Source organism: Ammodytes marinus, assembly GCF_949987685.1.
Source record: "Ammodytes marinus genome assembly, chromosome: 23".
NCBI lineage: Eukaryota > Metazoa > Chordata > Actinopteri > Uranoscopiformes > Ammodytidae > Ammodytes > Ammodytes marinus.
In genome coordinates, this window is record NC_137227.1 from 9445646 (window position 1) to 9470972 (window position 25327).

Below are 25327 nucleotides of genomic sequence, written 5' to 3' on the forward strand. Positions count from 1 at the left end.
GTCGGACAAGCATTAAAGGTGGAATCAGAGATTCTGGAGAATTCTTGTAGTCAAAATCCCTTTTTTTCCAACATCAGTGAATATCTCCTCATGATCAGTGTGTCCGCTGACAAAACAATCCAGTGTTAATACACAGCCTAGGCTCTGTAAACTGAAATGTTAACAAAGGAGGGGGGGGGGCTCCTAAGCTAGCAAAATGGCTGTTTTTGTATTTATAATGACATTTTATTTTTTATTCTATTTCGTATCAACATACATTCATAAAGGTATAATAGTATCAATTATGTTGTCTTATTTCATTTCACAAGCCTAAGCTAAATACAATAAATACAAAAGGAGACGTGCAAAGAAATAAAGAGAAAGGAAAAAAAATCATAATAATAAAAAATAAATAAAATAATTATTTAATAATTATAAATTCAAGGAAGAACACACAATTGTCATAAAAAAAATACAATTCACAAAACAGCTCTTCTCATGCTGCTTTATTAGCCTACTATACTTCATGAGCCTAGGCTGTTTATTAACACAAGATTTATTTTCACGACACACAGGTAGATCGTGGGGAGATGTTCACCGATTTTGACAAAAAGGGATTTTGACAACATGCGTTCTCCAGAATGGCTGACTCCACCTTCACTAAAGGTTTCAAAGTACTTATCTTGATGGCTGGTCCTGTAGAAGTTGTTGGTGTGGTGAGTCTGGCTCAGGTCCAGAACTCTGTATGGAACCTGAAGCTGCTGCCTCTCTCCACTGCAGTCCTGTGTACACTGATGGGGCCACAATCACAATCAGCTCCTTTGTTTTTGTTCACATTGAGGTTGTTGTCCCGGCACCAAGATGACAGGGTCTACTCTAAAGAAGCCAAAGAGGACATTTTGGAAATGTCAAAGAGGCTATTGAGTACCAGTAAACACTTACATTTTAATAATGTTGTTGGAAGCATCCCAGAATTGTTTTCTTATTAAAAAATATTCTCAATGTTGATTTCCCCCTAAAGTCTCCTTATAAGAGTATTGATTGATCTCAAAACTTTGCTTGAATATCTGAGCTATATTATATATCTGAAATTATACTTTGCTTTGTCTAACAAAAGTATGGTTGTTTAACAAAACGGTTTAAAGATATGTTCCAATCCTGTAGTAACATTTGTATGAGTAGAACAAATCTTATGCAAAGCTTTAAGATTGTTATGCAAAGCTTTAAGATTTGTATCATGATAGAAACAGATGTTAATAAGCTGTAGGCAATCCTTTGACATACATTTGGCTGGCACGGACCATGATTTGCAATCTTCAATGGCTAAGAATTGTTCTCCGTCTAATAAGTTATAAACCGATATCGAATGTGACAATTTTAGTTTTTTTAAGAAAAGAGTGTTTGTCCCTCTAAATCATACTAATGTTTAAAGATAATGTTATCTATAGTGGATCCTAATTGTATTATGCTTGGTTTAATTGATGAAATTTTTATCCCCCAAAAAACTACTTATTTGACTCTGATGCAAAATGACAAAAAAAAAATTAAAATAAATAAATAAATAAATAGGCACGAGGTGTGCTTCCCTACTGGTCGAGCTTGTTGGAAGTCTCAGCACGTCCCTGTGATACCGACCCACACACACGCGCGCACACGCACGCGCACACACACACACGCACACACATCTACAGATAGCAGAAGAGAAGGGGGGAGGGCTGCGGACGGTGATGCTGAAGCCCCCTCGCTCCACTGCCTCCAGTACGCGGAGGCTTGACGTAGGCTCTAGAGAACTGGGAAGGGGGCGGGGTTTAATGTGGCTCGTATTGAGTGAGAGGCTCCAGTGGAAATCACCGACACACACACACACACACACACACACACACACACACACACACACACACACACACACACACACACACACACACACACACACACACACACACACACACACACACACACACACACACACACACACACACACACACACACACACACACACACACACACACACACACACACACACACACACAGAGCCGGTCTGTCTGCTCTCTTTCATTCATCACCGGAACTGTGCAGCCCCGTGCATCCACTGCCCGTAAGACCGCGCTTCCCCATCCAGTCTCCTCCGACTACAGCACCACGCCAAGGACACACGACCGACCACCGGCCATCATCCGAGGTAGGGGCCGAGGTAGAGCGCACGTTTCCCCTTTTATCTAACGGATGGTACGGCGCTGTCCCATGGGTTGTATTAAAGGAAAATCATCACCACCACCAATCCCCCTATATGGAAGCTATGGTGTTCAGTGGTGCTTGGTTGGGTAGGCCCGCTTGGTTCATTACGACGCATATGAATTTTCATTTGACATTGTTTGATATTATCTCCAGTGCTATGATATAATATGCTTAAAATGTGCAGCGGGCTTCTCAGTAGTAGTGACCTTGTCAGATTATTTGGGCTCCCCTTTTTTTCATCCTCGGGAGCTGGGTTATCGCGCCGCTGCTGTCACTATTAATGACGACACACTCCACCGCTGCTGAATAGCCTATACATGCACCTGAGAAATACTGAAAAAAAAAATACTGAGAAATGCATATATTACCTATATATGCATCATAAGTGTTCCTGTAAGTTTTTTTCCCTCTTAGTTGCCATTTGAACACATTGCTAAACATGGAATGCCTTATGTAGGGCTATACTATGGGATTGAAGTCATTATGGCCATATTCAATGTATAGCCTAGAGACCAAATGATTCGTCCCTCACGCCAAGCTATACTTGCATTATTATATATAGGCCCACAACATAAGGAATGGTGAGAACATGCACAAACTGATGGGACTCCAAAAAGATGCAAAATGCTACTTTCAAAAGGTTACAATGTTCATGGTCCATCTGTTCATACATTTCTGATAGGCTACTTATTTTGGCTGAGGGCTTTCTACTGGGTGCTGTAATAGTGTGTATTGGATATCACGTTTCTGCTCATTTCGACCAAAAATAAATAAATAAATACAAACTGATGCTGAGGATGCAGCGTGCAGCTATTTGAGATTTTTCAAAACCAGTCATGCTTACCATCCCATTCATCTTAGACACACAGTATATGACAGGTTCTTTATCACTATCAAATTGTTGTAAATAACAACGGCTATTTTCATAATCGATTAATCCGGGGCTGAAATAGTTATTCGATTTATCAATCAATCGACTCATCTTTAATTGAGAAAAATGTGGTTATACAGTATATATATATATATATATATATATATATATATATATATATATATATATATATATATATATATATATATACATATATATATATATATACACACACATATATATATATAATGTGCACCTACATGCAATACATGTGACACTTTGTAGTTTGGCTTATTTGTAGCTAAATGTTCTTGCGCGATATTTGTACCTTCATGTTTGAATGCACCTATAATATGTCGCTTTGGATAAAAGCCGCCGCTTAATGAAATGTAATGTAAATGTAATGATTAATACGCAATGTCACTTTTCATGAAATATCCCAAACATTCTTCAATTTTAAACTGTATTTGTCCCCAAAGGGCAATGTGCTTTTACAGAAACACACATAAACGAGACAAGAAACATAAAAAAAAAGAATAATAAATAAAAAAAATGCAGTGATCTTGGCAATCAATAACCACAACGTCAGCGACATCACCATGTTGTGGTCGTCCCCCTTTTTCTCCCAATAATACTTCAAGTACATTAGATACATTAATACAAATAAATAACATTGTGCAAATGACTTTCTCCCTTCCCCCTGAATTAAATAGGGAGACGGCTTTGGGGATGGAGTGAAGGGGATGGGTGCCCTGCAGTCAGACTGGAAGGGTTTTTGCTTTCCTTACCAACTGTCCACTGTACAGGTTTGGACAATGTGCTCTGCTGTCCTCCCCATTCTTTGTAAATATACGTTTTTTTCCCCCCTCTGCCTCGGATATCATTGTGTATCAAATGTCGTTGGTTTCTGGACTGTTGACCGAAACAAAGCAGCCATTGAACACAGCAAAAATAGTGATAGCCATTTCTATCAACTTTCTGATATGTTATGAATAAAGCAACAAAGAAGTAGCCATCTGAAAATCACAATGCTCGATCAATATATCGATTTGTTTTCAGATCAATGCATTCAATTGTGCAGAAAAACTATTCTTTCCTTTAAGCCGAAGTGACTTTTGTTTTTGTTTAACCAAAGTAATGCAATCCCGCTTAGCCCCAACGGAGACAACTAACTCAAATTAGGTCATTCCTTTCTTACGCTGATTTAGAAACGGTCATCCACGCTTTTATTTCTTCGAGACTCGTTAAATGCAATGCCCTTCATTCGCATTAGAAAACCTGACATTCAAAGACGGCAATGAATTCAGAATATTTGGGCTATATGGCTTTTCACTTATAGCAAGAGAAGTGACCACATTACACCAGTCCTTGCTGCCCTTTACTGGTTACCTGTTAGTTTTAGAATTAATTGAAAAATTTGACTGCTTATGTTTAAAAGCCCTAAATATCGTTACTACAATATATTGTGATATTTATTTTTGTGATGTCTTTCTCGTCTTGTCAACTTCAAAAAATCAATATTTAAGAGAAGAAAAATTACTGTTCTAAACGGGTTGTGAGCTACAACCTCTGCTCAAGTACATGTCGTTGTACGGCTAGTTGCCTCGAATTGCTGCTTCTAAATCTCTTCTTAAGACTCACTTTCATCATATGGCTATTTATCGCCTGTTGGCTTGTTGTACTACTACCATATTTCTAACTTTGTGTTGGTTTATTTATTCATGTGTTTCATTTTTTCTCTTTTTTTAACCACTATTTGTAAAGCGCTTTGTAACTTTGTCCGGAAAGGTGCTATATAAATAAAGTTATTGTTTACTTTCATTATTATTTTGCTTGATATATGACTTGACTGTTGAATGTTGTGAATTAAAGTGCTGTTTAATAATCAGCTCTTTCATCAATCCTGTCAGTTCTTGGCAGCATACATCTTATAATAACCATTAAATATGGTTTAAGAGGTTGTAGTGTAGGTTATTATACAGTATATAATGTTTAGGTTGATACATTTTGTTAATTTTGTTATTTTTTTATGTTTCTATGTTTAAGTCACTGTAGTTTTTTGTTGGATAAGATTTGGTGTGTCTGTAAATAAGGACAAAATATGGAAAACACCTTATCATTTATGGCAGGTGATGATAAGGATTCAGTCTGCAGCTATGTGGAATCAATTCAGGCTTCTCGTTTCCAAACTAGTCAGGGACACGTTCTGCTCACCCTGACTATTCAAGCCCTATCAAAATTGGGCTGTTGTTGCCTAATTATTGTTTGATCGACTTATTCATTTCCTAATTGATTAATTGTTTAAGTCTCGAGACAACATAACACCAAGTCTTGTCAATTAGAAAAAAAAATAAAAAATCCTACACTGGCATTGTAGCCTGTCAGTACTATATAGTCAGACACTAAATATATATAAACAAGAACACTATTAGTAGCAACGTGGGCACCAATAGTTTCATTGTTGCTTATGGGCTTTATTATAATTAACCTATGTGTCAAACACTTGACCATTAAGCAAGTTTCACACTAGACAAACTGCCTAGAACTGCCAGCTCTATATCTCCATTGATATTGCATTGGCCAAGGATATTTAAATCATATGAAAACGAGAGAAGAATTGTTGGCAAAGCTTACAAAGCACTGTGTGTGTGTGTGTGTGTGTGTGTGTGTGTGTGTGTGTGTGTGTGTGTGTGTGTGTGTGTGTGTGTGTGTGTGTGTGTGTGTGTGTGTGTGTGTGTGTGCCTGAGAGAAAGAGAGAGAGAGACCGAAAACTGCTGTAACATAATAATAATAATACATTTTATTTATATAGCACTTTTCTCTCACTCAGAATGCTTAAGACTAGAAACATGGGATTAAAAATAATAAATAGATACATATATGAATCAATAAAGAAAAAACATACTTTATTGGGGTTTCATATGCTTAGAATATATCTGTAATTGCTAAGTGTTGTGGCTTGTATGATGTCAAACATATCGTTGTCACTGTCTTCCTTCTGCTAGAACACCCTCCTCGGACGGGGCTGACAGGCGAGCAGTATAAGCGTTCCAACCCGTTAACATGGGAAACCTTGTAAAAACAAGCACGCCATGCTGACGCGTCCCTTTATTTCTATCACACAATGTCATCCATGGTCAAATAAGATGATCTGACTCTGTACACATTATAAACCGAATTTGCTGGATTGATTGAAAAATGTAATGTTAACGCGTTAACATGGTAAAGGTAGCCAGTGAACTCTGTATCACCAGCATCATTGGAATTCCATTTTATTGGGACTATAAAGATTTATTCCAGTCCATCCCATAGTAAAGATAATTCATTATTTACTATACCACTAATAATGGTTAATAACACACAAACACACCTGAAGCCAAACTATTGGTAGAAATATTAGTATTAATTGTGGATTTTGTTTGTATAGAGTACACGAGAAAAGCGAAGAATCTCGACATCCTTGCAGTTTGATTGATGCAAAGGATGTAAGTAGGTATAATAGAGTCATGTGATATTAACAGAGACGGGCCCTATCCCTTTACGTCTACTGCACTCCTGTTACCCCACGCGCTTTCAAAGTGCTCTTGATTGGGTAATGGGCCTTTGGAATGGAGCTACAACTATGTCTGTAATTGGGGATGCCAGTTGCAGTCACGAACAACAGAAACTACTGTAGGCAGCAGAGTTATGAAGAGGCCTTAGCGGTTCATTCTATTTTCTATTGACTAAACACACTGTGTATGGTACTTATCATGAAGAATTAGTAGCATACTGTCATCCATTGCATGTGCAGAAGTCATGCCATCTGATTTAAAGGTACACTATGCAGTTTCAAGGGAGGGTTTTTTTGTTTACATTTGCAGAGCCTGCAGTTAGTTTACAAAGTGTCTACATTGTGTTCTAAGTATAAAATAATTATATCATCATAAATCTAAGCAAATTTTTTTTTGAGTCACCTGGACCCAAACTTAAGACTATAATATGTTTGTAAACAAAACCGTGGGTCCTGCCGCTGTAAACAACCACAGTGAAAAAGGAACTTTTCAGACAGCTTTCTAACTTCAAACAGTGTTCCAGGGATATCAGGAAAGTTTGTTTATTCAGTCATGATAATATACCCTTAGAAAATGTTCACTTCTCTGACACACCTAAAGTTACTTAGTGCACCTTTAACTTACATTTTTCTTCTTTTAATTGTACACAATATGAAGATATTTAAGCTAGGCATGTACACTATTAGATGTTACTCTGCCACAGTTGCATTGCATTCTGGGTAAAATGATTCTCTCACTTGATTTGACTATGCATGTGGAAATGCTCCATTTGGCCGACCATCTGGACCCTAGATAACCGCTACCCCTTCATCCCACATAGAAATGGGACACACTGCACTACACTACATAATGAAAGTGCACAAAATGGAAGGATAGCACACAGACAGAGATCTAAGATTGAACTACAACATTATGTTGTTAATATGAAATCACACTATTGCACATATATTTTCATAAGCCCTTTGTTGCATTAATGTTTGGCTTTTTTTGCTCAAAGGTTGAACCATTCATTTGGGAGGCATGGTGTGCTCTGGTGCAATAGCATCACTCATGCAAAAATTCCAGACTTTCAAGCTGCGTTCATTGATTATTTGGCAATATGGGGGGCAGCAAACTGTATCTGACATTTGATCATCTTGCAAGAATTACAGGTGATACTCATATTATTAGAATATCATGGAAAATGAATTGGAATTGAGGAAATAATTCATGCAAAAGGGGCCCAAACCAAGTACTGAGTACATATGGATGATTATACTTTATAGAGGGCCGACATTTCTGTATTTAAAATCCCTTTTTTATTGATTTCATGTAATATTGAAAATTTTCTGAGATTTCAACTTTGGGGTTTTCATAAGGTGTAAGCCATAATAATCAAAATTATAACAAATAAAGGCTTGAAATATCTCACTCTGCATGTAATGAGTCTATTTAATAGATTAGTTTCACCTTTTAGGTTGAATTACTGAAATAAATGAACTTTTGCACGATATTCAAATTTTTCGAGTTTCACCTGTATATGGCAAATGTTTGTCTAGTAACACATCCAACAGACATTGAGCAACATTGGTCTTTGTTTATGTTTCGGCCTGATAGATTCAAAGCTACATCGTGTGGGACTTATTTTAGGGCAAGCTGTGCATGCTTTTTAAAGCATTCCAAATATATGTAGGCATTAATCCTGAAGTACTGTCTTAAATAGAACAATAAATTAGCTATTGTAGATAATTGCATGCTATACATAAATGCTTATTCTGGGGTAACTTGCCCACTGACCAAACGCGCTGTCTCTTCATGCGGCATTCTGTTTTTTGCAAAGTGGTGGCTATCTTCCTCCATCATCATCATCATCATACTCTAACATATATGCCTTTTCTTTTTCATGGTTCATGTCACGAATGAAGTCACGAATGAAATACTTTCTGTTTGTCATGCAAGCAGCTCTTATGGCTGCTGGAGGGATAGAAAGATAGCTAGAGAGGGAGTGAGAGAGAGGTTTGGATGTGATCTGATGTCTTTTGACAGTTTGGTATTTGAAATTGAAAGCGTGGAGGCATTATTGTATTAATCATGGAAGGGAGACAAAAAAATGGGAAAGCACAACATGAACATCCTATTCTTTCCACTTTTGTCAACACATTTGCTCACAGTTCGGTCTCTCTCTGTGCCTCCCGGCCCCGTGCAAACAGGGACAGGATAAGCAGCAGCGGATGTCTAAACAGACAGGCGATGTGAACATGGCTTTACACATGCCACCATGGGTATGATTGGCTATGTGTGTTGTCAGCCAAGATCTAAAGTCTGCTGTCTTGAGTGTTGTTGAAAGCTTGTTAATATGGTGGATTTTGCTGTGTTATCATGACACTGACAATGACTGATGATGAGGCCATGTCTTTTGGCTTGTGCTGCTATAAGCCTTTGAAAATAAAGACCATATCATATTAAAACTGATATCTCAATCATAAAATTAAAAGAGTTAGCCTACAGGGAGTGGAGGGCTGTGAAACAGTGATGCTGCATTAAATTACAATCAAAGAAAAATTAAGCATTTTTTTTGCCATACTGACTCTCCCCCTAAAGCGCAAAAAAAATGTCTCTAATGACTAAACCCATTTGGATTATCTTGAAATGCAATGCTCACGTTGAACAGTGTGAACCTAGATTAAGACAAGCAATAAAATAGATTAATGAACTATGATCAATATCAGTGAGCTGTCATGAATAGACAGCATTGGCCCATAAACAGGCGGATATCATTTTTGATATTATCTTTTAAAAAAGGGGATTGTATTGTATTTGAGGACTAGACATTCATGTATTCATCCTTTTTTTAAGATATTTTTTGGGTATTTTAATGCTTTATTGATAGAGAACAACCGCGGGCGGGAATCGAACCCGGTTCTGCTGCTGGGCATGGCCCGGGGGGGGGGGGGGGGACGCCCTACCAACTGAGCTAAGGGCGCCCCGTATTCATCCTTTTTAAAAGGAGAGGGGGCCCCGGAGTTGACCTGCCCTTAAAGACAGTGTTACATTGTGAATTGTCCACAGCTTATTAATGATGTCAGGGTAGCGAGTTCCTTCAAATCCATTCATGCTGTGTCCTCCTGAGTTTGTCAGTCTTAAAATGTTCTCTTAGCTCATTTTAAGGTTAAGTTGTCTGATGGCCGTTGTAATGTGTGTTTTTGAGGAAATAAATTCCTAATGAGTGAAAAGGAGTCTAATCTGTCTCCTTCAAGTCTTTAGTGCAGAAATGCAGCAGAAACTGAATCATTTATCAGCGAGTCAGAAATCGCCAGTATCACTGTCACCGTGGAGTTTCGGAAAAAAGACACCCTGAAAGGAGAGTGGGTTAGCATGTGATGGATAAGTTACACATATAAGGTGTAGGCCTATCTGTTCCGCTTTAATGGAAAAGGAAGGACTGAATGATTGCCAATAGCAAATTGTAGATTTATACAAGATACATAACCTACAAGGGCAAGGCTCTCACTTGCTCATGTAAGTAAGTATGGGATTTGAGTGACGGAAACATGTCAATATTAACACAAGAGGAAATGGTTTGATGAAACCCTTGAATAGCTCCTTGGGAAATAAGGATAAGGATTCCCTTCATGGTGCAGTGGTAAATGTTTTGGAGGAGACAGATGGACTTTCTTTAGTGCCCTCAGGAGGACACTGTCCAGGGGAGGTGTCCTCCCTTCGATTGATGCAAATTGGGGGTGTTTGCCACCTTTGGTCTTCTTGGTATTCAGGGGCCGGTTTAATGTGGGCGCACTGTGCCAATACGTGATATGTGTCTTTTCTACACGCTTGATAATAGAATTAGAACAGGTGGACAGTTGATAGCGCAGAGGGAGTACCCAAGACACTGGTGTTCAGGGTCATGGAAAGAGTTGAGGAGGTGTGGTCGTCTAACCTAACAAACTGGTGTTTGTTGGTAAGGAAGTCAGGTATCCAGTTACAGAGGGGACTGCCGAATGCCCAGGTCGCTGTGAGCTGATATGTCTAGAAGGATTATGTTGTCCAAGGCTGAACTGATGCCGATGAACAGCATTCTTATGGCTATTTTCCATTATGTACTACCGTTCTCTATTCTACTAACCTTTGGTATCTTCTTTGGTCACTTTGCTGGAGGTGGTTTTCCATTAGAGCATTGTTGTGTAGGATATGGGGGCCATCCGCTGATGACGCGACAATCTCTTGACCAATTGCCGTTAAGTACGTGGTACCTATTCTTTTGGAACGTCAACGGATAAGGTTCCAAAAAAGTAGAGCCCAGTTCATTTCACATAGTGGAAAAAACAAAAAAAGGCGAGTAGTTTAGTTTAGAGCCAGTACCATGCAATGGAAAAATCACCATTACATAGGTGATACTGTTGTCCAGGTAGGAGATGGTGCAGTGCAGTAGCACCGTGGAGATGGCGTCCTCGGTTATCTTTGTTCTGGTAGTATAGTTGGAGGGTCCTGTGTATTGAGCAGGTGAAATGAGCCCACGTAACACTTCACGATGGTGGTCATTAAGGTTTTGCTGCAGTGGAGTGTTGTGGTACAGGTGCGATGGTAGGTTGTTTTATAGCAATGCGGGGACAGCTGCTCGGGCCAGTGACAGGTTGAAGTTGACAGTCAGGACCTGGGTCATTGTCCACAGGCACAGGCCTTAGTGAGCACGCGTCCACCATGGATGCCATCAGGGCCAGCAGCCTTACAGGCATTACTCCTACTCAGAGCTGCAACACTCACTATTGGAGGAAGAGTGAGAAGGGCTAGTGGTATGTAGGAGTGAACAGCATTGATGCCTTGCCTGGTTGTCCTAATCAAAGTGTCCATAAAATATTTTAATAGTACATGTGACTTTTCGAGGGGGGCGTTAAGCATACACGCACGCACGCACGCACGCACGCACGCACGCACGCACGCACGCACGCACGCACGCACGCACGCACGCACGCACGCACACACACACACACACACACACACACACACACACACACACACACACACACACACACACACACACACACACACACACACACTGTGTGTCATTGTGTGTTGCACTAAAGGGACCTTGGAGATTTATGACTGTATAGGCTCTGCAGTGCACGGTTGAGGCCGGGGGGGACAAGAGAGGGAGTGAGGAGGAGGAAGGGAGAGATTTTAGGAGAAAAGCGGGGGATGGTAGTAGGGAGGAGATGAGGAGGAGTATGAGGATTAGGACTAAAATAGATGGAGGCACAGTAGAGGTTAAAGGTGGAGGAGGTTAGGGACTTAAAAAGAAGGAGGCATAGATGATGTAAGGAGGTTAGGAGGAGGTGGATGGGCTTATGAGGAGTGGAGAGAGGAGACCAGGAGGAGAGGAGATGGAGGAGATTGCTGTGTGCCTGAGCGGTTTTTATTGTTTCCAGATAGGCCTGACTCGTGATTAACTACTGCAAAGTCAAATAGGGCTGACTGTGTGTGTTTGTGTACTTGTGCAGGCATCTTTGTGGGGACCAGGTTTAGCTTTTAACCATCTGAGTTAGGGCATTTTTCAAAGTGAGAACATTTTGCCCGATACTCACTTCTTTAAAAGCCTGTTTGAGTGTTAGGAATTGGTTTTAAGGTTTGGGTTAGAATAAGGTTAAGGTAAGGGTTAGTGTAAGGGTTGGGGTTAGGATTTAGTTCTGATGATTAAGGTCAGGGTTAGGAGCAAGGGAATGCATTATGACAGTGAGGGTCCTCACAAATATAGTAGAACCAGTGTGTGTGTGTGTGTGTGTGTGTGTGTGTGTGTGTGTGTATGTGTGTGTGTGTGCAGAGTGATGCATTGCCTTTCTCACTCTCTCTATACCTGAAATTGGACTGCACAACACAAAATACAAAGCCCTCTATTCGCTGTACCCATACCTCTCCTGTCCACAGCTGTCCGCTGGTGTAATGACAAAGACACACACACACACACACACACACACACACACACACACACACACACACACACACACACACGCACATGCATAATCCCCACCCATCCCCCACACACCCATCCTTTGCTTCCCATGACCCTCATTCATATTAAAGCTTAAGCAGTTTGGGCTACCAGACCAACTATTCACTGCATTTACTGTCATGCACTTGTCTTGCATCAGAATCCACGTTTCTAAAAAAGGTCGTGTAAATAATATGGAGCCCAATTTCAAGAAAAACCTGGTTTACGCGGCTACATCTGCTTTGCCGTGTACACCTTTGAATTATTTTTAGAAGTGTATTCTTACTCAGTAGTCGTGCATGATGAATACTCAGGACAACAGCAGTGTGGCAGGATGAAAAAGATCAATCACTGCACGGTAACTAAAATAGCTTAAAAAGATATTGAATTTTTCAATGTCAACACATCTTGCGTTAAGATCCAGGTGTGTATGTCAAAAAGCCTGACGTGTCTTCTTCCTCTGTGCCACAGAGCTCCTTTGTTGTCCAGAACTGGAAATAGTTGAGTCTAAAAAACATTAAAAAAGATCGGTGTGTGACGATCCCTAATACTACCAAAAGTCAGACAATGATATATTGGCCACTATTAACTTATCTTTAAATAAACAAAATATTTTAAAAATCATTTAAAGGCATAGTGTGTAAAGGGAATTGGGTTTTTTTCAGAACAGTGTTGGTAGAAATGGAATATAATAATCAAAAGTATGTTACCTTAGAATCAGCCTTCTATATCTACATAGGAGAAGGGCGCCGCCATATTGCACCACCATGTTTCTACAGTAGTACAGAACGAATGAACTTAAGGCCTTACACAATTTTATATATCGTGGATGTCCAAGTAGCGACCAAGTAGTAGTTTCGCACATTATTCACAAATTGCTTGTTTCCAGTGTTTAGACTAATCGAAGCCAACTGGCTGTTGATTATAGTATTATCATATTAAATAGACATATTTGACAGTGATATATATCTTCTTTTGTACTCTGCAACTCTGTATGTTACTTAATGTCTACTTAACTATTCTTTTAATTAAAGCATGGCAGAGTTATTCCTATTGGTCTAGCTTTATTTACAACAGAGGACAATGGTTATACATTTATGAAACAATTCATTCCAGAGGTTTGTGAGGACTTACGGGTTAATTAGGAACAAATGGGCTTGGCGAGTCCAACAGACACTGAATCTGTGAACAAGTTAATAATAAGCTGGATGAAAAATCCAATAGTGGCCCCAAACATACAATCTAATGCCAAAAATATGAATGTCTCCAGTCTTATTTGTCAGCCCAAGACACATGCCTTTCCTGGCTGAGCTTTGCCAATTACCACCCACATGAAATGGATAAAAATAATGTTTAAATCTCTGCGGCGTTCCTATATATAGCTGAAATTATAATAATTCAAAGAATAATTTTTACTGTTCAGGCCCAGGGTCTTTCTTTTGATGTGTTAATGTTCCGTTATAATAGATGTGTATGGCAAAAAAAAAACTACAGATTTTCACTTTGTAAAAATGGAACAGCTTATCCCAAAAAATGAAGCCCAAACCTAATTAACCCCTGTGATATGCTTTGCTTTTGTTTGAAGACCAGATATTTTTCGAATGTGCTTTTTAATCAAAGTCATTGGCAAAGGCATTTTAGTCGCCATGTTTTATTCCTTTCCTATAAAGGAGGCAAAAATCTTTTTTGAGATACTTTTTAGCATCAGGATGTTAGAATTGAAATGATAAATTATGCCACATGCTGACTGGCTACATTACCCACCTAGCCTAATGTTTGCTGTGCATTTTTCAGTATTTGTTTTATTGCAATATAGAGCACAGTACATGTGATTTACCGAGCAGATCTGTACAATGTAGCAGAACAAAATAACTATATCAGTTCAGACTTTATGTGTTCATTAGTTTGACACAACTGCAAACAAAAGGCTTTCCATTCATAATCACATAGGTGCTGAGAGGATGCAATGTATACCAACCTCATTCATGATGGAAATCACATTAAAAAAAATATAATATTCTGGAATGAAATTGCAAAAAATATATTGCCAGGTGTCAACATGGCGACTCAGATTGTATTGCTTTAGATTGTATAACGTCTTGTCCAAAGCTCATCAAGTTATATAGCAGCTTACAAGAAAGCAACTGTAGCAACTGGTAAGCTTATACTAACCTATATTGAATTATGCATACAGCCTTAGCTAACGCATTATTCATGACCGATGCTACATCGTACAGGTGGAGGTCTTAAACCATTAAGCAAATTAGCTTTGAGAAAGTCATGCTTCATATTAGTTCATAAAGTATAGTAAATGCTTCCCCTGATGCCAGTTGATGGACCCTAGAGTTAAGGTAAGGGCAACATACATAAAATGTCATTTAATTTTGGTAGATGATCACACACAAAAGTCATTTCATAGCATAATACGTCTTTCTTTATTCCTAGGAAGAACAGAACTTCCTGATCTCCTTGGCCAGTCATTGTTTGTAGTGTATCCATTAACAGTCAATGGCACAGACCTTGTTCTTTTTCCTTCAAGAACGGGATGACACAAATTGTCAACAATAAGGGAGATTTAAACCCAACACAAAAGAGAAATACTATGCTTTAAAAAAATATAAAAACTATGAAAACTCTCGCTTGTTAGTTCAACCAGTTTTTGTGAAGAAATTTTACCTAATTGTTTTTATGATCTTCATCATGTATTATGCACTGCAAAGTCAGTTATAATACATGATGACCCTCTCCACAAAACACTTGATTTAAGTCCCTTTTAGTGATCTGGGTGGCAAAAGTACATATGAGCATTCCACTCCATAAAATACCTGTAATCGTGAGTAGCTATTCTCTGTTACCAAGGAGACACATTTTGGGCTCCCCTTTAAATCACTGGATTGAAGACTGGTCAGACTGGTATTTAAAGGTGCTGTAAGCGGAATGGTTCTTTTAGCTAACTTCCTGTCAGTTACTGCAGTTAGCAGTCCCCTCGCTCGTCCATACGTCACCACATTAATGCACTGCGGTCTTCAAGCAGCGAGTTATCTGTGTGATAAAACATGATTAAAACCATCAAAACAGACATTGGAAAGGATTTCAAAATCACGCATTCCACATGTCCTTTTTGACATCTTGATCATTTGAATGATCAAGATGTCCAAAGGGAAATAGGCTTTAAAAAACAAAGATTTAATTAAAAACAGACAGGAACAGGGCAATTAATTAATAAAATGTGTGAATGAACTTGAGGGGATGAAGTAAATCTGTGCTCAGCTGATTTATAAGAATAGCTGTTGGTAAAATACTATATTTGCTCTGCTGTAATATGGCTGGTTGGTCCCTAATCACACAACCCAATGGCTAAACATGCTGTTAAAACAGCTGTAACATCTGCTGCGCTTGTGCTAACTTGAACAAACTACGTTATATAACATATAATACGCCTTTCCTATCTTCATGGCATTGCATGCCATGCAAAGATTATCTGTCAGGAACCACAGACAGACTTTTGGACTGGACAGTTTTTTGTGTGTGAATGTGTGTGGAACAAGGTTTGGGATGGTAGTTGGTAGATGGTAGTGGAGCACAGCCTGATAGTACTAGCAAATAGAACCAAACTAGAAAAAGCTCAGATCCTACACATAATGGCATTCACTGTGAGCATATGAACGAAAAGTGTCAACGGGAACTGATAAATGCAGCAAAACCGTATGTGGAACTTATGTTGGAAATATGTCAGTGCACTTTTATGCAACAACTTATTTTCTTTCATAGACCTCTTTTCCACTACACTTAATCCATTTGACTTAAAGAGGTAGAATATTGTTCATCTATCCATCTCTATATTAGCTATATTTAATAGACTTTGATTTTAGCACTGTGGACTCTCCACACTGTGACCTAGTTAAAAGCCTGCTGCAGAATGAAACCCAGTATTGGTTGGCATGCCCACTCTCAGCACGGAAGGTATCGAATTTTTAAATGGTACATTAAGGTCATTTTTATTGGGATTCTAATGGGATTCATATGTACTGCACATTGAAATAGGTTTCTTAAAAAGTCGTAGAAGTTTGAATATAACTTGTTATGTAACTCAAATCAGCTGCCCTTTTGTGGGATAACTATTTACAATGGCGGTCACCTCTAGGACAGGGAGATACTTTGAAAAACCATTCAATCTAAAGCTTGACTGGTTATGGAGTCATCAATATGGCCATAATTGGATGGCTGCCATCTGCTTTGAAAGGTGAAGGTTAAGAGTTCCCTATAAATCATTTCTCAAGGGCTTTTTTTTTTAAATCTTGAGTCCCATCAATGCTGCTGCTTCTAGGGGGTAACAATAATTTTAGTTGTCTGTTGAGGGACATAACAAATATTTTGTTTTACCTCTTCTCCGTCTCTGCTGCAACACTGCTTGATACCCTATGAGTTAGCTCTGTACCCTATACTGATACCATCATGAATGTCAATACATTTCTGTAATGTTTGTGTTTTTATGAATTTCTGTAATGTTTGTGATTTCATTAAAGTGCAGAGCCTCTACAATGTAAAAAAAAAAAGTCAAAAAGCCGTCCTATAATCTTTTAATTTTGGAGGATGATGCATAGAAACAGATGAATTTGCTGTAATTCTTTGCATATACATTTTCTTAAAGCATAACTAATCCTAGACAGAATTAACATGCGCAGATGCCAATATCGCAACATTTTATTATTTTCATGGCAACAAGCACAGAGGGATTTTGACAGATTTACCAACTAATCATTTTCTGGTGCCTCTTTGTCAATGGTTTGTTTCATGTATAGGCTGGGCTGCGTGGGAAAAATGACATGGAGCCTGCTATCGCACAACAGAGTGGTATGCTTATGTGTTTGCGTCAGCATGGAGCCTACTGGCATCAAGCACTGGACCAAGGATCTACCCATGGAGACATGAATGATTTTGGTGTCCATGTTCTCCTCCCTTGACCAACAGGAATATCTACTGAAGACATGGTGTGTTCCTTTGAGTTTTGTAATATTCAGGCTCAAGAGACCTGTTCTTTTTAGTAGAATGGTCATATGTACAGTATTTGGTGTGGAAGTGGAGGAAGATAAAGAAGAGAGCTTGCAGCCTACTTAAAATAAAATCTTACTGTTTTGTGTTAACAGACACAAAATGGCATGTTCATTCATTAAAATATCAAAAACAATTATTCTTATTATGCCACCTGCTGAGATTTTAAGTTTCCTCAGATTTGGCTGAGAATGCTCAAACGTCATCATCAATCATAGACTGAAGATCATTCTGAGTAGAGTCTCTTCCTTTTTTCGGCTTTGTTGGAAGTATTTTGTAGTGTGTAGTTGTAGGGGAGCTGTGGGTTACTGGAGTTGTCTCATACAGCCCTCTAGATACATTTCTAATTTCTAACTCTGTCAAAGTGTTTGTGTTTGTAATTTACGATAATCCCAACTGCAAAATGCAGAATGCTTTTATTGACAGAATGTTTATCCTTGACTTTCATCTTGTTGTCCATGACTTGTTGTTTGGTCAGTTCACCAGCAAAGTCATTATATCACCAGACCCCAATATGCAGCGAGCACACTGGCATTCGCTTGCAGTGGCGAGTTTGATGGAAGTTTAACAGCTTTTGCAAATGTGCCAAATTCCATTTTGTTTTGAGTATGCTGCCAGCTGAAGAGGGGAAGAAAGCAAGAGCATGAGAGTGAATAGAAGAAGAATGAATCAATGAGTGAGAGAGAGAGAGAGAGAGAGAGAGAGAGAGAGAGAGAGAGAAACAAAAACAAAAACTGCCCCGCTCTCATTGGCAGGGCCGCACTACCCAGCCAAGCCTGACACTTCATTCCAAGAGCATCAAAGCATGATGGAAAACTACCAGTATCCACAGTGTGTATGTGTGCGTGTGAACTGTGAGCGGACAGTGTTTTCACTACAAATGCCCTTACAGCTCACATGGCCCATTGATAGATTTTTGGAACATCTCTAGCATTTATGTGTTGGCCTCTACAAACCAACAACTACCCCTCCAATCCCCTCTCTATTAATGGCATGAAAAGACAGTGCTTGAACAAACTATCGGGAAAAGAAAAGGGGCTTAAAATACCCAAGTACAACCACAACAATGAATGAATGATCAAGTATGAACAGAGAATCATGGTTATTTTGTACAAATGTGTAAAAAGAAAAACAAATTTTATCCTGATTTACAGAAAAAATAATTCATGTTGGGTGGTGTCATATTTGTACACGAGTGTATTAGTTTTCCACAGACACCATGTTCATCTACTAATATCGATCATAGATGTAGCCTTGAGCATTTCTGAACTTTCTGATATTTCTGTGAACAAGGTCCTTGGTTCATCTGAAAGTTACTTTTAACCCAATTTGCAATTGTCTTTTTCGTGCAAGTCTGATGGAACACACAAGTTTATATTTTAATCTATATTGCTATGTAGGCTTGCCAAATGATTGATTATGGCAAAAAAATACTTGCTGTTCAACTACTCATTTGCGTTTACAACGCATTTGTTCATAAACTTGACTATGTATGATGTCTATGACACATTACTGGAGAACACTTAGAACGCTCAGACCATACAGGATTTCTGGCTTTGCATAAAATAACCAGTTAACATGGTGACACTCAAGGAGGTAAGCACTTTGTTTGTCAGCATTTTCTGAAGTGACGTAACGGTCTTGAACTTTAAACACCAGCTGTTTTGACATTTTAGCATATTTGTCACAGTGCAGTGACAATGATACATCGTAAAGATTCGGGTGATTTTGATCCCTTCTCCAAGTGCATCTCTTAAAATTATAAAACTGTGTGGATTTCAAATGTTAGAGTTGATCAAAAAGAAAGGGAGCAAACATGTCATTAGGACTTCAGAAAAAGTTAGCAGGCAGTGATCTTCATGAAAATACTGCCCTCACCCTTATGGTTGGTTTTTGTCTTCCTCAAGCTTTGTTCCTCAAAGGAGGCCTCAGCATGTGAATATTCTGTGCAATATCTTTGCAGATCTTGAAGGTTTTCTGATGATTCTGCTCATGGTTCCTATATTCTGCTTGACCTTCCTAAGGAGCTACGCTTTCTTGCATTGCGACTCCCATGTGATTGTCAAATCCCAAAGTATAAAGCTGCCCTGGGTTTGTATGTCCGTCTGTTAGGTCTGCCCCTTCAGTCACAGAATTCCTTTCTCTCTTTGCATCCATCTGCAGTAGGGCAGATGTGGTCCATGCGGAAGAAAAGGCTAATAGTTGTCCCATTCCTTAAGCTGTATTCATAATAACAAACCAACTGGCAAGGTTGAAGCTAATGCAGAAAAGCAGTGGGAATAGTATACTCCCTTGGTGTACCCCTAACTTAAGGGTCCTTTGGGAGAATAGGCGTTGGTCTTCACTTTCCAAGATACTTCTTAGGTTGACAAGGTTAAGGGTTAGGGTAATCCAAGAGGGGGAATCTTTGGTGATTTAATTTGGTGTCTTATTGACTGCTGTTGAGTGCTTTGAGTCCTTTAGTATTGTATATTTTTACTGTTGTAATGTTTTGACATATGATACATTATGTCCATTCAGCTTGGTGGCTGTGATGCCAAACAATTCCATGCTGTGGAGAGGAAAAATATGGTGCAGGAGTTCAATAGTTTCAATAGGTGGATTTCCCTTGCCCTTGTCTTTTAACACATTCAAGCGTTTGTGTTGCGATGTTTTTTTTGTAGCATGGCTAGCAGCACTGTTAAAAAGGCTCAACAGCCTCAGTTATGGACATTCAATTATATCACTCCAGTAGCCAAGACCTGAGTTCAAGTAAAATTTCCAGTCTTGTGGCCAACTTCTATTGGAAACCCTTTTCAGCATCACATGGCTAGGGCTGGGTTAGGGATAAACTCTAAGAAGCAGCTGGAAACATTTGCTGTGAGGTTGGTTCATGGGTTGCACCCGACTAGGCTAACACAAGAGAAGCAGTGACAAAAAACTGTACACAATCCAGCATTCAAAAACATGAATGCTGGACCGTTAAGGACTATTGTAAATTTTTTTGCTGGGTATAATTTTTTTTAATGTATGACCTGAAATTTGGAATCACTTCAAGGTTTTTATTTATTTTTCAAAATATCCAATCATTGGAGGCAATTTCTGTATTAGGCAACCTTTGACACTATCAACAAAGTTGGGTCATTATTCAATAACTATTGAGATTTCATACCCAGCCCTACGTATGTTACTGTATAATATCATATACTTAATATGTTTTGTTGTACTTCAACATTTTGTATCACTTCTCTTTTGTATGGCTTTTTAAGTTTTGTTGCACGCTTTCTTTTTGCACAGGCTTGTTTTGTTTTGTTTGATCACGCTGTACTGCTTCATGTGTACATGGTATTGTATCCCTTACCTTAATTAAAAGCAAAAGTGTAAATAAGATCAAGTATCTTGTTTTTGTTTAACTCAGTGCAGAGCCTTAACACCTGGCTCCTGCACACTCTTAAGGTCAATGTTGCTGTTTTGTTTAATATTTTTCACTACTCAACATTAGTGTTCTGAGCGCCCACACACTCTAAACATACGGATTAGTGGGTTGAAGCTGAGGATTTACAGGATTTATGTGAAAAGACATAGGTATTAAGAATGGTGCCAGTTGTCCACTTCCTATGCCTGTTTTCATTTATCTTCCTGTTTCTGCTTCTATTTGACCTGTCTATTCTGAAGTGTGTTTGTTTCCTTCTGTCTTGCTTTTTCATCCACATTACTTTGTAAGGCTTTTCTTCTTGGTTATTCATTCCTGTACCAATCCAACCCCTTTTTGAGATCCCACTCCTTTATCAGAGGTTTTGCAATTACTAAGCTTTAAATTAAAATCCTGGAGGCTCGAAGTACAATTAGCTACGATTTATGACTTGATAAGTAGGCTTTTTTATTGGATGCCCATATTTAGCAATTTGTCAAATATTCCCTATTTTATAATTGAGAGTACAGCTAGTCAATTAGTTCTTCAATCTGAAATGTTCAGCATCTAATACAAAGCTGTTTTTCTGAGCCTATCTGATGATTGTGATGTTCCAACTAAAGTTGTGGTGTTGGCATGGCTCAGGTGCAACGATTGGTAACACTCTTTAAGTGTAATGTCCCTCTGATATCATCTGTGTGCTGCACCATAGTTGCTCAAGTTTGATGGATGCAGAACTGAGTTATGAGGGCTGTTATCAAGTAATTGCCATCTCTACCTGGCAATGCAGTTGTAGTGTGTACTATGATGTGGCGTTGCATTGTTAAGTAATGTCCTTTACAAGATATGGAAAGATGCCACAGCAAGTACCTATTGATACCTAATATTAGCTTTCGCACTGCCAGCCATCTGCTTTCATGGACTGCTTATGTCATGTTTCATTCACAGTGAGTAAAGTACATGAACACATAAAGGATTAGGACAACAAATTTAATCATTCTTTCAATTATGTCACTTTAAGCGGCATAAAAGAAAATGAATGTGTTATAATTTAGCACTAATACACTAATTTTGGGATTTTTTGGAATGCATACTTCATGAACAAAGGTAGTAACACACATATGTTGTCCAAGCAGACATATCACTGAAGAAGTTTGTTTTTGCTTTGAATCAATAGATTTACAGTCTGTATTTATGCACCACCCAGAATCTAAAAAGTTTAATTCCTAGGTTAGAATTGGTCATGAGCTGTCCTAAATCATGTCTTGTGAAATGGGTAAAATGTTTGTATGCCGCCTATGTTTTGAAGCAGGCCTAGTTGGGTGTCACCTTCGAACTGTCAGTTTTGACTGATTGAAGTTGATATCGTACTCCAAGACACTTGATAGTTCTACAATATACAATAATCTCTCCATTTTGTTGTATCTCATCAGTTTTTACAAGATGAAGATCGATACCAGCCTGATTATGCCCCAGCTTCCAGAGTCACTGTCCCAGGCAGGCCTTCAGTTTACTGTGGCCACTGAGGAGGACTTCGATGATATCATGGCTATGAGTCAGGACATCTATGGAGGTCTTGACTACCTGCCCACTAGATACACCTGCTGGCTTCAGGAGACCAACCGCACAGTCATATTGGCCCGCAAACAGGGAAAAGTGGTAAGTTAAATGAAAAGACAATTATTTTAAATGATGGGCTTAAGAAGTATTCAAGGGCAAATGTTTGTAAATTGTTTACCTTTTGTTTTTTTTAAATAACATGTGAAAAAAAAATTAATCGCAAACAGGCCCTTTTAGGACCCGCCAGATAATCAAGGTCAAGGAAAATGGAATTCCAAATATACAAAATGTTTTCCATTTGCTACGATACTCGTAGCATTATGTACAAATGGTCAGCTTCCTATGCCTGTCAGGGTCCCAGGGAGCATATGCACTGTACGCACCATCTGAATACATGACAACAATGTATGCAGACTACTGTTAGGCAAGATACCTGAAAGACCGATCTGTTATCAACCCACCATCTAACTCTTGGCAGAACAGCGAACAAGACAAGCCTCAAATAATAATGTAACAGACATGGTGTAGTTTCTATAATGTCATTTTTTTATTTTAAATTGTTATCCCCTCTCCGGGAACCATCACCTTATCCTGGTGGAGGGGTATGTGTGTCCCTATGAACCTGAGGGCTCAGTGGTCTCAGGCGAGGGACCAGACTAAGAATGGTTCAGAAAGACCACATGAGAAAATGGGGTAGAGAACGAGAAACCCCGGGACCAGTTTGGAGACAGGCCCAGAGGTTTAGCCGTCAGCAAGTGTGTGATGGACCCGGAGGGGGTGGGAAAGTACCAACAGGTCATGAAGGCGGCAGCCTCTGCTGTGTCAGAGGCAAAGCAGTGGGTGTGGGAGGAGTTTGAAAAAGCCATGTAGAAGGACTTCTGGTTGGCACCTAAGTGCTTACCATCCGGCAACCCAGAAGGGGGGAAAGGGGAACCATCCAAGCTGTGTACAGTAGGCTTGGGAAACTTTTGACATCAACTGAGTAGATAGTCTGGCTGTCGAAGAAGCACTTTGAGGAACTCCTGAATCTGACTAATACGCTGATTATTGCAGAGCGAGAAGCTGATGGGGCATCATCAATAATTTCTATGGTGGAAGTCACTGAAGTAGTGAAACAACTCCACAGAAGGGGGCCTGAAGGGGGAACTTCATGTTTTTTGTAGATGTGAAGAAGGTGTATGATGCGATGATCCGATTAACATGTTCTTGTTTCCAAAATGTCTAAAACAGTTGAGAGAAATATAAACGTTTCAGACATGTTTCTCTGAAGTATTTACAGGAATGGTTTACAGTTCTTACAAGTACAATGTCAATGTGACTTCTATTAATTTTTTTGTGCCTTCTTTCTTCCTCTGTGATGCTTGCTAGATTGCTCTGGAGTCGGCAGTTGTGATTGATGATGGGGAGACCATGCTGGTGGAAGGTCTTCGTGTCGCCCCTCAGGAAAGGGGAAAGGGAGTGGCAGGAGTTCTGCTGCGCTTTTGCGCTGAGCTTATTAAAACCAAGTACCCAGAGGTGAAAGTAACTCGCTTGACCCGTGATGATCAGCTTGGACCCAAGGATTTCCAGAAGTATCGCATGATAACCAAGCAGGTACCACCAACAAATACAGACTTAAGGTCTTTTCGTTGTTTTGTGCCTATAGCTAATGTCTGTTGTTATTGTCTGTTGTAACTGCCTACAGTAAAATGCAATAACACTTGCCTTCAGTCAGTCGTTTATTGTTCGCACATTGTCTTTTTTTCTCTACAGGGTATTCTGCTGGTGCGCTTCAGAGCTGAAGACCTTTACCTTCGCCTGTCTGAGCTTGGTCTAGGTGGAGACCTCATATCCACCAATAATTTTTCCACCTCTTCCTCCAACCTTGCTCCAGTGCATCTCGACCATACAGCCATCCACCGTCTGTATCTGACCACTGACCTGTTGCAGGGGGTTCTTCCTAATGCCACCATCATTCAAGACTGGCAGCCGTTCAAGCTTTTGCCCAGTAACATGGCCATTTTACTGAAGAAGGACATTGACTGGATGGTGGATGATTTGTCCAACCCTACTGTGGCCAGCCTCTGTACCTTCCCTTTCAATGTGCCCATTGGAGACGACTGGTAACTGTCCTTTCTTTCTTTAATGACAACCAAATTAAAAGCAAAACAATTGAGTGGCATGCCCTCCTGTCTTCCATAGGATCATTTCACTGTTTCATTGTGGGGCTGCCAATTTTAAGATACGTATTAATGTATAAATGATTCATTTTCAGATAAGAAACTCATTCGTCTATACCCTTTTCTGTAACCAGGTATTACCTGAACATTGACATGTTCGGTAAAGATCTGGACCTGGTTCGGCAGCAGTTCTTGTGCCACCTGCAGCGCCACACCGCCACCCTGAAGGGTCACGTGATGTGCCAGATGTTCCTGGACCCACCACTCTGGAAGTCCATGGCCGAATTCTGCCAGAACACCTTGAGAGTGGAGCTGGTGAAGGAGTACACCGAGCAATGTGTGGTGGAGTCAGACATAATGTAGTTACATAGGGGGATGGAAAGGAGTTAAAGTTGAAGAGCCAGAAAGGAATGAAGACAAGGGTTTAAAAAGAATGAATGGACACAACTCAATAACACAAAAACACAACCCTATGTATTGAGGAGATAGAAACCAAGAAAACAAAATGTAGTCTTCACGAAACAAAACAAATTGTAAGGTTGCAGTAAATAAGATTCAACAATA

The 25327-nt window shown here is 39.4% G+C and overlaps 1 protein-coding gene across 1 annotated transcript; it reads left to right on the top strand.

Annotated features, from left to right (window-relative positions):
* Window positions 1-17533: 17533 nt before the first annotated feature.
* nat16 (N-acetyltransferase 16) lies at window positions 17534-25126 on the top strand (the record flags this gene model as incomplete). The annotated part of the gene is made up of 5 exons (XM_080052584.1): window positions 17534-17592; window positions 22478-22703; window positions 23973-24197; window positions 24357-24706; window positions 24898-25126. The coding sequence occupies 5 exons, from the start codon at window positions 17534-17536 to the stop codon at window positions 25124-25126; spliced, it is 1089 nt and encodes a 362-aa protein (XP_079908710.1).
* Window positions 25127-25327: the final 201 nt, after the last annotated feature.